General features: G+C 27.4%; 1 protein-coding gene across 2 annotated transcripts in view; it reads right to left on the reverse strand.

Annotated features, from left to right (window-relative positions):
• LOC129965455 (uncharacterized) overlaps positions 1-14033 on the reverse strand; it is a 64968-nt gene that overhangs the window by 14341 nt on the left and 36594 nt on the right. For both annotated transcript variants that reach the window (XM_056079334.1, XM_056079335.1), the window contains 6 exons: positions 10061-10227; positions 7688-7845; positions 7489-7566; positions 6206-6370; positions 3053-3133; positions 2148-2299 (listed from right to left, as the gene is read on the reverse strand). In XM_056079334.1, coding sequence (XP_055935309.1) covers positions 2148-2299; positions 3053-3133; positions 6206-6370; positions 7489-7566; positions 7688-7845; positions 10061-10227 — 801 coding nt within the window. The remainder of the gene's footprint in view (positions 1-2147; positions 2300-3052; positions 3134-6205; positions 6371-7488; positions 7567-7687; positions 7846-10060; positions 10228-14033) is intronic.

The following is a 14033-nucleotide window of genomic DNA, read 5'->3' on the forward strand; positions in this document are numbered from 1 at the left end:
ATGTTAAAGTAATTATTATAAAATTAATATTATACTTTAGGTACTCTATTAAAGTGCTTATAAACTTAGTACTTATAAAGTTGCTATATAAACTTTGAAATGATTTGCCAAATTTAAGAATTTTTCCTTAGAATTTCACACAATAACACATACATAATTTTCACAGAATAAAATCCACAGAATTTCAAGATAAATTCTATGGATTTTATAAAAAGTTGGAAAAACTAAAATGCCACTACTCTTTTCAAAACAAAACATATGAGGAAAAGGGTTCAAATCTTTTTCCAGCTATTGCATAAATAGTGTTAAATTATAAAGACAGACAGCTACGCATCATACTGAAAGAAAAACAATTTGCTATATTAATACAATCACAATTTTTATAAGTATTGATTTTAAAGTAATGCATATTTTCAAATAAAAATTTGATTAAAACTCTACAATTAGAGATTTGATAATTTTTGCTTTTCAGGTATATAAACATTTTCAAGAATAAATTTTGCTACAGATTTTGTTAAAAGCGTGCTTTACAAATTTTCTTTCATCTATTATGTCATTTGTATTAAAATGAGCAGAAAGACACAATTTTTTTCACCGTTTATCTCGTTTGCCTTACTTCGATATTTAAAGAAATGTCTCAAACAACAGCTATCGAATAAGGTTCCAGGTATGAAATGCAGTTTTAAAAAAATATATGATAAAGTACAAAAATAATATTATAGAAAATTATTTTTAATATAGATGTTTTTATTTCAATTTTATTTTAAGTTTTATATTTCTGATTTAAATTCTCTGAAATGTGTTTTAAACATAATTTTGATTGTTTCTAAGCATCGTTTTTCAGGTCAGTAAATAAAATAGTGCATTTACAATGTGACCTTTTTTTTTGTTTCTCAACATATAGAAATAAAAATTAAGTTTTTTTGGAACGTCATGCAGTTACTATGTCAAAAAAAAATCACTGAGAATATTTAAAAGTTGTAAACGATATATGGATTATGTAAAAAAAAATGATGCACTTATTTTTACTTAATATTTTTTTTAAGCTGCTTGATAATTTTTAACAACAGGAAAGGATAAACAAACTTTCCAATAGCATATCACAATGAATCACAGCTGCTTTGAATTCTGAATGGATGTCTTAAATATGAACTAAACCTTTTGTTTTTTCTGTCACTAAAAACAGTAACATTTGTGTAACCTTGTAATATTGTAATTGCTGTTATATATTTCCGGGTTTGATGATTAATCTAAAGTAAAACCAGCTCAAATGAGATTATTATATTAATCGTATTTAAAGATCACAGCCCCAAAATGATGAATATCTCCAAAATTATATATTTAAAATATTAAAAATATATTTTTTGTGTTACATTTTTCTGTTTGTTAAATAAACATCCTCTGTCAATACCTTCTGTTCATCAAGTGTATGTCGTTAGGTAACCATTAAGAACTCCAGTTCTTAGATTTTTCAAAAGTGTACAGTTTTTTATTCTGTGCTGATATTCATCACGAGATAGGAGACTAACATATTATTGTACTAGCTACCACAAGACACATATCATTTGCTCACCAGTACGAACCAGCAAATAACTATTGCAGCAGCACGGTGATTATTAGTTCGAAAAATTTTAATAAGATCTTTTATGCGTAGCTTAATATTAAAAGTTTCGTCAGCATTTTACTTATGATAACCAAATTTTAATATATATGTAGATAACACTATTTTAAAAATCTTATTACTATTCTATTTAATGTGCAATGCATCTCCCCAAATCTCTATATCTATCATCTTACCTAAAACTTGATTTTTGAAATAAAATGGGGGGAAAAAATGAAATTTCAAGTAACCCAATAATTTGCTTGCAGAATTGAAAAACACAGTCATAAAATATATTAAAATATTCAATGAATTTATTCAGCATTGGAGTTTTTTGGTGCAATATCAAATATGTTTCATAACTATTTTAATATTGTAAAGAATTATTATTTACTGATTCTATAATAAATCAGTATGTTACTATAAAACCAACGGGAGTGCCCTCCCGAAACTTTATAATATACTTTCCAATAAAGACATTCTTTTTTATTATTCCAAGAGATGCCGAAAAATTCAAAAAAAGAAATATTACAATATATATACTTACTGCATATAAGCAACTGATCCTCTATATGTTTTCTTCTTGTAGCTTTTAGATGCTTCTGTGTATGGAATTTTAACATCTAATTCATCGTAATAGGTATCTTTCACCAACGGAGGAGGAGTGCCGTTCAGAGTGTCAACTCCAAGATAGGAAACCTAAAAATAACATCCCCGTTGAATAAATAAGAGAAAAAATTGACGGAAACAGCATTTCACTTTATCGTCTTGGTATGCAATGCATGAAATCTGTTCTAAATTAAATAAACAGCCCATATCCGCAACTGAAAGTAATACTATAATGGGATTGCAAACTTTAGAATTTTAGCTGCCCGCTAGACAGTATTTCAGATGTTTGCGTCCTTATTAAGAATCTACACACTTTTGCGGTTTCAGAAGTAAATATCAAAATGAGGCTAAAAATTTAGCATCCAACATTCTGATGTTTAAATATGAAATCCCATTTAAAATTAATCGTTGAAAAAGACGTTCATTTTTTTAGAGGATTTCCATCTATTTCTTATATGAAATAAGTTCACTTCCAGGAAAAAAAATTGAGAGTTTTTAGTAGGTTAATTATTTATAAATTGTTGGTTTAGATTTTAATATATTTTGTTGAAGAAAGGATGCATCAATATATTTTTCTATGCAAAAATTAAAAAGACTGAGTCTGTCTTAACTCAAGAATAAATTTTTGGGATATATATATATATATCTTAAAAATACATTTATAAATTGGATTTAAGACAGATAATTTAATATTCTTCTGATTTATGAATGGGATAAATTAAATATCGGAACAAAGAAATTATTTTTATCTTAATTAAATTTAGAAAATACAACTACGATTCTCATCATTTCAGTTCCGTTAATTTAATAAAATTAGTAAGCAATTCAAAAAAACTTAAATACCTTCATATGTCTGTCAATTATCCAGTTTAGTTCAAAATCTTCGTCGTCGTCACCAAATGGATTAATCAGTTGCTCCGCAACCTGCAAGAGAAAACAAAATTGCCGTTTAATATTTTTATGAAATAGAAAATAAGAATATAAAGATAGAAACTTTTCGAAATTATTATTAAAATGAAATTTCAATCATTTTTATGCATTAAAACTGATAATTTAAAAATAATATTTGGTTTTCTGAAAAAACATTGCTCAAAATAATCATGAGCCTCAGCAAAAAAGTGAGAGAAACGCCATGCGTGACAGTCATATTAAATTGAAAGTACAGTACACTCCCGATTATCCGCGAGCGGGTTATCCGCGCCTGCCGCACAAAGTTGTTTTTTTTTTTTTTTTTTTTTTGCTTCCAAGCAAAAAGAAAATGCTTCCAAAGCAAGAAGCAAACACAAATGACTGATTTCTTCAAAAAGGTGCAGTTTTACAGTTATGCTTTTGTAATTACATAATACATTACAGTATTAAAACAGTACATATGTATTCATTTTTATGTGTATCCTTGACGCGTCTCGTACGTACAAAGCACTTTTCTGTTTTCATTAACGAAATGCATTTTCGGTTAATTTTGAGTGATATACTAAAATATTAAGCGTTAGTTAAACATTTCCTGCTGTTTATTTTACGTTTTATTGTACATAAAACGATTTTTCAAAGTTGGAATGACTGTTTTCTCTTTTGCTATACCCGTTTTTAGCTTTTTTCGGATTATCCGCGATTTTTGTTATCCGCGGTGGCCGCGCCACCCAATTCCGCGGATAATCGGGAGTGTACTGTATGCATATATTAAAACAAAATGCTGAAAATATGAAAAAAAATTTGCATGGAAATTTCAATAATAATAACATTTTTTTAAAAAAGAGATGCCTAAGTGTGTCTTTGGATATCTGTAAATGAAAAACGATGTTCTTTAAAGGTTATGAAGGATTTGTACTATACTGAAGCATCTGATGTGAAGTGACTGACGAGAATTATGTTCCAAACTTTAAGCAGTGATGCTACCAGGTCCCAATAATTAATAAAGACACTGGTCAACCTGAACCAAGTTTATCTTGTCCATATTCAGTTGCATTTAATTTTGAAGAGAATGATGCTTTATATTGTTTTCGTGCCAAAATGTTTGAGATCTTGCATTATTACATTAATACAAAATAATTTTTCTTGGTTACATCGTAAGTTAGGACATGATGTCTAGTTATCTTTTCTGCATACTTTTTGACCATCTATTATGCCGAGTAGCAGCTCATCTACTTGAGCTATGTCTGTCTCACACCATCTCGGGATAAGCCATACTCACACCATCTTCACTTTACGCATGCAAATTATTTCGAATGCTGCTTTTTATACCAGAATACTTCAGATTTAACAAACCAAACGAATCAGGAATTGTCGATGAAAAGCACTTGATTCCAATCACAATGAATACCGTAAGTCGATGTGTAGTAGCAAATATCTGACTACACACCGCAGAATGTAAAGAAGTACGCACCGTTGGCCTACCTACATATATACGAAACTTTAGAGAGATAAAATAAAACATTTCAAAAATTTAGTCCAGTGCTTGATATACTAGTTATAACAGCAACTTACAATAGTACATATTGAATATTTACGAAGAATTGGTAACATTAAATACCATTTGGCGCTTTTTGTAGAAGCATGTGGACAACTTTACTCTGGTCTAAATCAAGAACGGAATCCACGGTCAAGAAAAATTATCCTTGTTCTTATTCCAACAGCTCAAACCATATTTCTCCGTTTCTCCAAATTTGAATCCTCTAATTTGGCGGGATATAGATTTCGCTAAAAGGCTTTGCTGTGATATTTTCCAATTTACTTTTCTCAAAAGAAAAAAAAAGAATTGGCAATTATTTTTAACTACGTAGTTTCGTTGAAACTATGTGCCTACATAGTTTTATGAGCAAAGTAACGCATTTATTACTAAGTATTTTAAAAGATGAAAGAAAATATGCAGTAAGAATAATGGGATTCGTATTTGTTATATTCCAAGAATGAATAAAATTTACTTCAAAATATTTTCTAGTGCATAATCTTACTGTTAAAAACTACACTAAGTGGAAATTCCGTCGATAAAAATGTACCACATCTTTAACAATCAGCAAACTACAAAAAGTTCTTCCAGGTAAAAGATACCTTCATTTTTTTAATTTAAAGTTTTTTTTAAATTAATAATAAAGTAAGTTGAATTTTTGGAAGATTAATTTTCCTACAAATTTATTCATTTAAAAACTTTTAAAATTTCAATTTTTCTCAAATATTTTGAAATATACAGGAACATTTCTTTTCCAAAAGTTTTAAAATATGAAATATTATTAATTATTATACTTAATTTTTCATTAATTTTAATTCAAGTCCCTTTTAATAACTTGCTATTTCCAGTAGGATTCGGGAGTCTAAAGTATCTTACTCTCTCTCTCTCTCTCTTGTTAGATATTTGATTGAGTCTTAGGGTCAGCTCACTTCTACTAAAATTGAGAGTAAAAAAAATGATCAAGGACATTTTGTTCCAGTATTAGTAGTGAAGCAGTTATGCATACTAATCATGCATCGCAGTTGCAGTTTTGCTGATTTATATTTCAAATATGAACAGAAATGCATTTTAATGGTTAAATTTAACAAATAGGAGATGATGTTTTTATCCCTTTACCTTAAAACAAATTAGTATTTAAAAACTGTAGGAACATTCATTCTTCAAATATTTAACTACTAAGAAAATGGTATTATGAAACTTAGTAAAGTTCTATTTTTACTATTTCACCAATTTATTGTAATGTTCACTGCTTTTCACTCCAAATTTATATTTTATGCAACTAAATATATCATAATGTTTAGGATAAGGAATTTGTGATATTGTCAATTTCTTAAGAGAATTAAAGATTTACGCATTGAAATTTTAATTTGCTTCTTAAAAAAATAAAATGCATAAAAAAAAATTGAAGTACAAGATTTTCATTCGTTCATAAAATAGCTTAAATGCTTTCACATTTTTTATTAATTCATTAGTGTTTTTAGAATTTAAAAAATAATGAAAGATAATTATAGTTCTGAATTTATTATTATATTATTCAATATTATATTTCATACCTTTAGAAGCCCCATATAGAACATGAGCTGTAGAATTGTAAAAATTGGTACATAATAATCATATCGATGCACTTCAGGTGAGGAAGGCTTATCGCTTTCAATGTTCACATTTTGCCGACCAAACATACATGCTACAAAAAAGGCATATGTAGCCATCGTAACAACCTAAAAATAAAACAAAGATAGGGCTTAAGAGTTTTCTTTATTATGTATATTAAATATTCATTACAAAAAAAATCTGAAAAATATTTTGAATTGCACCAATGTATAAACAACTTTTATGCATTCATTTACAAGCCTGTAATTTTCTTTTAAATTCATGAACATCAAATATTTTAATGCGCGAAATATAAATAAAAGAGATACTAAATTAAGTTTATACATATATAAACTACATATTCTTATTACAAAAGAAACTCCTAATGTCCTTAAGATTTTTATAAAATAGAAAATTTTTAAATCTGTATGATTTTCCACGAAATATTATTCAGAGAAAATAATGATTTTATCATCTTATATTGCATCTGTAAAGTAAACTAGGTTTTAATTGTGACGAAATCTATCATACTATCAGAGATTATATTCAAATAATTATATTATCCATACAAAATAATTATAATAATTATCCTCGTGGCTAACAATTATATTTTGGATACGTTGTAAACGATATTTTTAGTTACAGTTATTATTTGCAAAAAAAAAAGCATTAATGGTACAAAATAAGTAAAAGAGGTATTTCGAATATTTTGGTTTTGGGAATAATTGAATTCGTTTTGGTTCATTTGCATGATGTAGTGAATATCTGGCAACATTAAAGATTTAATATTGGCGAAATTTTAAGAATAAACAATAAGAATAAAATCAGTAATTAAATGTTATAAATACTTTTAAAAGTTGCTCCAGTATTTTAAAAATATTCTAGATCAACTGTTCATCGAGGGTAAAAAATATTACACAATAATGAATGAAACCGTTTATTCCGTTTTTAAACTTTACAATCAAATCTTTCCTTTTATATCAATTTGGAATTCTCTTTCAAGTATCAGGTACCAAATAGATAATAAAATTTATTATGTATTTAACGATTTTTTTTCGTCATCATATTAGTGAAATCAAAATCAAATTTATAATTTCTTTTCGATTATTTGAATATAATTTCTACGCATATTTTTTGACAAAATAAATGCAACGAAATTAGACTGCATATTAAAGAAAATATGGACAAAAATTATTAAAATACATTCTTAAAAACTAGAAAAGTAATATCGAAGGTGTATATTTACCTGAGTATAAACAAGGGGAATGCTGATCCAGTCATAGCCCCATAGCAGTCCGCATTTAGATCTAAATTCATTTAATTCCTTTAAAAAATCAAATACCATCGATATTAATAAAATGCAATCATAAATAATATTAAGATTTTCAGTGCTTATGTCATTTATGAAGGCTGTTAAATTTAAAATCATAATTACAGGGAGATACCTCCATGATCAACTTCAGTCCATTGGAATCCGTTATTCGGCACTCTTGTCTGGCTTCCCGGAGTACGTTGATAAACCACGTGCATGGAATCCAAAACGTGTTGAACTCCGTAGATGGAACACTTTGGAACATCTCCAACTCCGTTTTCGTCATGAAACCTGCCAGATTTACACAAGAACTGATTTCTTTCTCATTCTCTCTGTCAATTTGTCAGTTATGTCACCGTGAAATGAATAGAACATAACAGCAATTCTAAAATCATATTTCAATGTCTCATTACTGTATGAAATATCTTTTTCTCTTCGGTAACAATTTTTAATTCTTCATTTTTTTTCCCATGACATTTGTCGAGTTTCACTTTCGGTTTTTATTGTTGGGGTCTAAAGCTAAATTCTTAACATTTTATTTCTGTTAGGAAAATACAACAATGAATATGATATTAATAAAAAAAATTGTCAAGCACTAAAGGTGAACATTAAGTATCTAAATAAACATTGTGAAATTTACTTTTAAAGAACTAAAAGAGATATGAAATTAGTAACTTATTGCTTTTTTTGGCTTGTATTAATTCGTCTTCATATCCAGAAAATTATTACTTTTCACTTAAAAGCGATAAATTTGCTACTTCTACATTAGAAAATGTTACATGTATAGAAAATGACAGAAAAGCAAAAACACATTTAAAAGAGACTAATGAAAATAAAAAAGACGGTAGCTTATTGCTCTGAAAGGAAGTAAGTATTCAATAAATACAATTCGAATATATTATGTTTTTAAATTTATAACTTTAAAAATGCGTATTTTCAATACTTCCCAGTTGAATAGTAACAATAGTTGTAAAAGAGATGTGATATTTTGAGACTTTTAACTCAAATCTTTCAATTAAAATGGATTTTGCATTAAGAAATTATTTGTTCTATTTTTTTCCATTTCTATAATAGTTTTAATGGTAATCTTTAACAAAACTAGATATTCGTGCAGATTTGGGCTTTTATAATTTTACTATTAACGCAAACAGAAAACAGTATTTGTGATTCGCATTTTCTCAAAAATTTCTGTTTATAATTCTTTATAAAATAAAATAGTGAATTTAATAAGAATTTAATTATCAATATTCAATTTCAAATAAAGAAAAAAATGAAAATAATTTATTTCAACGCTATACGAAAATATGATAGATTAAAAATTATTTTTGAGAACCTTTAATCTGTTTATTTAATATCTTAAAACTGTCAGTCTTTTCATTTCAATGTCTTGAAATGGAAATTGCTCCTTAAATATTTTCGTAGAAAGAAATTACAGCTATATTTCAGATATTCTATATTTCAAATTTTCTTATTATTACATCTAATCAGCGGCTTAGCGGTTTCAAAAAATGCAAAAAATAATTTTAATGTAGAGTTTATTGCGTATGACTTGTGATATAATTATCTAGTTTGTCGATTATTTTGCAATTTGTTAATGAAACAGTTTCAAAATGCCAGTTACCCAGGAATATTTAATAAAGAAATGGGTAATTGTCAAATGAGAAGAAAATTTGAATTCGATTTGCATGTCTATTGGCATGCAAATCGACGTTACTATCAACATTTTGCAAATAATCTATTTTTAACCAAGGCGGGGAAACATTCTTGGTCCTTCAATCCTAGATTTTGTATCTTTCCTTGGCGGTACTAGGTTTGTACCTTACTTTGGAGTGAAAATAAATCAAATCAAAAAGAAAAACGTTTAAACGACCACATGGGTAGTACGTAACATTTTAAAACTGTTTAAACTAGAATAAACATATTAACTTTTTCAAAAAGCAAAAGCAGAAACAATAAAATATATTCAATTTCATAATTTCATTCGTAGTGAAATGTAAGTGCTCTCTATAAATAAATCATAAGGAGTTAATGGGTTTAAAAAATTACAGATTAAGTCGACTATTCTCTTGTGATGGAAGGCAGTGCAACATACCGTGAGAAACTAGATCTCTTCACAATCGGGAGTTTTTATATTGAAATCACCCGTTTTCTTTTTAAATTGAGAGATGGTATATCAGAGATCAGTGTATCAATGATAATGGAAATCATATGTAGATAGTACATTATTTTAATTATAACCTACTCCAAATTTCATCTGAACACAGCTTAATATGATTTTAAAGATACATACGAATAAAATAATTTAACTATCAAAAAATGTTTAGATATGTTTTAACATTTTTTTCCTATAGAACAGCAATTGGCATTGATAATTCTTCAACAGTGCAAAAGGGAATTGAAACAAATGTTTTATTCAATAAATGACCTTTTCTTTTTTTATATTTTATTGTTTTTAAAAGGAAATTTCTTTGCAGTATAAATTACAAATGAAAAATATTATTCTTACCGGCTTCAATAAGATGCTCTTTCGTCGGAAATCTTCTCTTTACAGCCATACTGATCGATCTCAGTACAAGGACCAAAGACAGATTCAAATATCGCATTAAAGTTCTTCGTACCACTCGGCTGGATTCATCCAATCCAGGAATGTACATTGCAACTATATTCATCAGCCTGAAATTCAGGAAATTATTAATTCCTTAAAAAACAACAATGGCAATTCAAACGCTGTCATTATTTCTTTATTAAATCTTTCAATAACTTTTCTAAAGGTTAGAAATATGAGGTTTAATAATTTATTGTTATTAATAAGACTATACAATTATTAGATTAAATAAGTAATTTAATATTTATTTCGGTATTTCAAAGCTACTATTTCAAAAGAAGAAGAAGAAACATTATATTATTGCTGATGGTGAGAATTTAAAATTCTATGATCATCATGAATTTAGAAATTCTTTCAATCAAATATATGTTGATGCTAAACATCATTTTATTTAAGGCAGTGAAATTAGTTTTGCCATTCATAGTTTTCATTTCATTGCTTATCAATTTTGATTTAAAGACATATTACCTACATATTAAAGACAATATGTCTTTAATATGTAGAGTGAATAAGAAGAAATTCTTGAAAAAACGTCAAAAAATATACGCTGTAAATCATTAAAAAAAAATTCCTTATAAGAGCCGCAATTTGTTTTTTCGATCCCATGCTCGATTCTAACGATGATTTCTGTTTATAAACTTGAGATGCTCTTTAAAATTTGCCCAGTCATATTAGAAATATCCTGTTTAATGTTGTAGTCAAATATATGATATTGTAATGAATTACTAAATTAATATTTTTTAATCCACATTCAAGCATTTCTTTAAATAAGTATTTTTGAAAGATGTATTATACTTTCCCATTTGGGGGGGGGGGATTTATTCGAAAAGTAAAATACTTTACAAACGAAATGTATAAATTATGATAGCTCTTAATTTTTAAAGCAACATACTCTTCACGACTGTGTCTCAAATTCTATCGTGGGTTCGAGACCAAATTCCATGTGTATCCATATCTATTGGTGTAATTTAAATCATTTTGAATGGAACACTTTCCAGTTGGTGTGGATTTTTAAGAGAAAGGGACAATTCAGATGTCATTTTTATCATCCAACAAAGTTCAAATTAAAAGGCTCGAAATATTCATCATCTAACTTTAGAAACCGGAAGTTAATTAGTATTAATCTACATTGCAGTTACTTGTTTCACATGGATTTCAATGTTAATTTGGTCATATGTTGTGGAACAAGAAATTCTCATTTTTGAAAAATATAATGAACTTATTACCTTTTCAAAACGTAGTTTCATTTATTGTTTTTGGTTGCTTTTGGTTGGTTTACTTCTGAAATATTTTAAATTTCATTTCATGACTGATGACGAGTTATTTTCTATTATTTCTTAATAGTGTTATTCACCAATCTAATATTTTTCTCTTTTATTGTATATGATATACGCAAAGGAAAGTATCGTAATCATCGAAAAAAAAAAATCAAACTCTACATTTTGTCGAATTTCCTTCTCTCCCCCCCCCCCCCGCCGAGTCTGAAATACATATATCTGGAATTTTTTTCTTTTTGTTTGTCAGTCTCTCTGTCTATGAATCCAACTCAAAAACGCTTCAAACAAAATGAATGAAATTTGCATATGGTATTTATATTAATTTTTTAAATTTCTTTGGTGTATGATATTTACATCAAACTTGTAGATTTCTTTGGTATATGATATTTATCCTAAATTTATAGATTTCTGTCAAATTTGGGGTAAATACTATTTTATTTAAATTGAATGAGTACCATTTGAATAATATATCGTTTTGAATTATTTCCATTCAGAAAAATTCTGTGAGTCTTAATTGTCTTACATTCGTTCTGTTCATTGTGTACATGAACCTTTCTAAAAAAGACCAGTGCCATGACTTCATAACACTATTAAAAACTTTTATGTCCTCTTTATCTGTCTTTTAACTTTCGCGGGAATGTAACCACTTTTTTATTCGCCTTAAAAACACAGATATTAAATACAATCTTTCTTCCATGCATTTCAATAATTGAAAAAACCAAGTGACCAAACATTTTATGAAAAAATGAAAACAGCTTGAGACTCAGAATAAAAATGTAATAATTTGTTGAATATTAGGCAAAAAAATATTTTAAACACAATTATCAAAATTTGGGAAATAATTAAATGACTAATAAATTAATATCATTAAAACGACGATTTTTTTAAAAATTTTGAAACCGTGTAAAATTTAATTTTGTACAATATTTTCGGAAGTATCTCGCAAACACGCCAACATTTTGCTAAATTTCTTATTAATTAAAATTTCAAAAAAATTGCTCCGAGTTTCGTATTTTTACTCTTTAAGGTGTATATGTATATATATATATTATATGCCAAGTTTAGTAGCTGTAGATGAAACGGTCGGGCGGTAAAGCGTCAACACACTCCTACTCTCAATCATTCATACACAGAGAGAGAGAGAGAGATTCATTTCTATTAATAGAAGAGATTAAAAAATTTTAACAATGATTAAGGAGCATCAAATAATACATGTATTAAATGCATTATATGAACAATTGTAACAGTAGATTGATCCATCGATTTATCAGTTGCTTCCAAACGAAGGACATGTACTAAAACTAATATTACATTCACGATCAAATAGTTAAAAAATTACCGAACCTTCCAAATCTCTATAAAGAAACTCAAAATTTTGAAGATGAGCTAATAATTTCTTGTGACCTTTTACACTGTTTATTTCTGCTGATGCGCCATGTTTTTGCATGTATGCTATAAAGGAACAGCTTATTGTTGTTCTCTTGGCAAGCGCAGGCAATTAAAAGAATAGCATTATTCTGAGTTCAGCTAAATGTAGATGATCTTAGGTATTTTCATTTGCAACCACCAGATACATTCTGGCTTTGTATGTTAAATAAATTATGAATTTTCTATGGAATCCAATTTTTTAAAAACGATTAAAAACTAGGAAACTTTTTTCATCTCAAGTTTGAAACAAATTTATTGAAAAGACGAAACGCCTTCTCCGTCACTAATGCATTAAAAACAAAGATGCTTTTAGACACTTTTTAGTTAATATGAACTATTTCAGGCGTTTAAAGATGAAATTTCGCCATCGATATTCACTTACTAAATGACTTGCAGTACTTTTAAAACACTATATACTTGTATGTTTTCGATGGAAATATCCTGCTTTAATATTATTAGACACTAATTAAGAGTTAATAAAATAACATTTGAAATTTGAATTTTATATGGGAGATGCCACCTGAGGAATTTCAGAAAAAAATTGGTATCAAAATTCTTTTCTATTTATAAATAATCGCCTATGACGATCAATTGTTTTGCCGCGATTAATGGCTGCCAAAAATTTCAATTAAATATTTTTTATAACTTGGTCTTAACAGCTTTCTCAGCAAAGTATTTCTGAGCATCAAACTTTGATAGCCATATAACTCATCATACTTCAGAAACCTAACATAGTTCTTCCAATGCGCTGTACTTTTCTTTGAATCTCTGTCGATATCTTTATACATACAATTATATCAGGAAACAGGGTAGTGAACAGGAAACAGCAGCAGTGTTTAAAAAATAGACCACTTTGTAAAATTTTCATCATTACTTCGTTCTAAAGTTAAATTTTAATTTTAAATACAATAAAATCTCATTTTTTAAAATTAAAAACATGCTTTATACTGCAGCTTACTCAAGATGAAAAAATAAAACAGAATCTATTGTTCAACATCAATGAGGAAGAAAAGCGAGAATAAAATGTTAATAGCAACAGTGAAAATAATTTGAATTTCACTGCAAAGGTAAAATATATTGCTGTAAAATATAAAGTACTCTTAAAACATTTTTAAAAATAAATAAAAATAGAAAAAAATTATACAACAATAAAAGATATTATAATAAAA

This window comes from Argiope bruennichi, chromosome 4, assembly GCF_947563725.1.
Source record: "Argiope bruennichi chromosome 4, qqArgBrue1.1, whole genome shotgun sequence".
Lineage (NCBI taxonomy): Eukaryota > Metazoa > Arthropoda > Arachnida > Araneae > Araneidae > Argiope > Argiope bruennichi.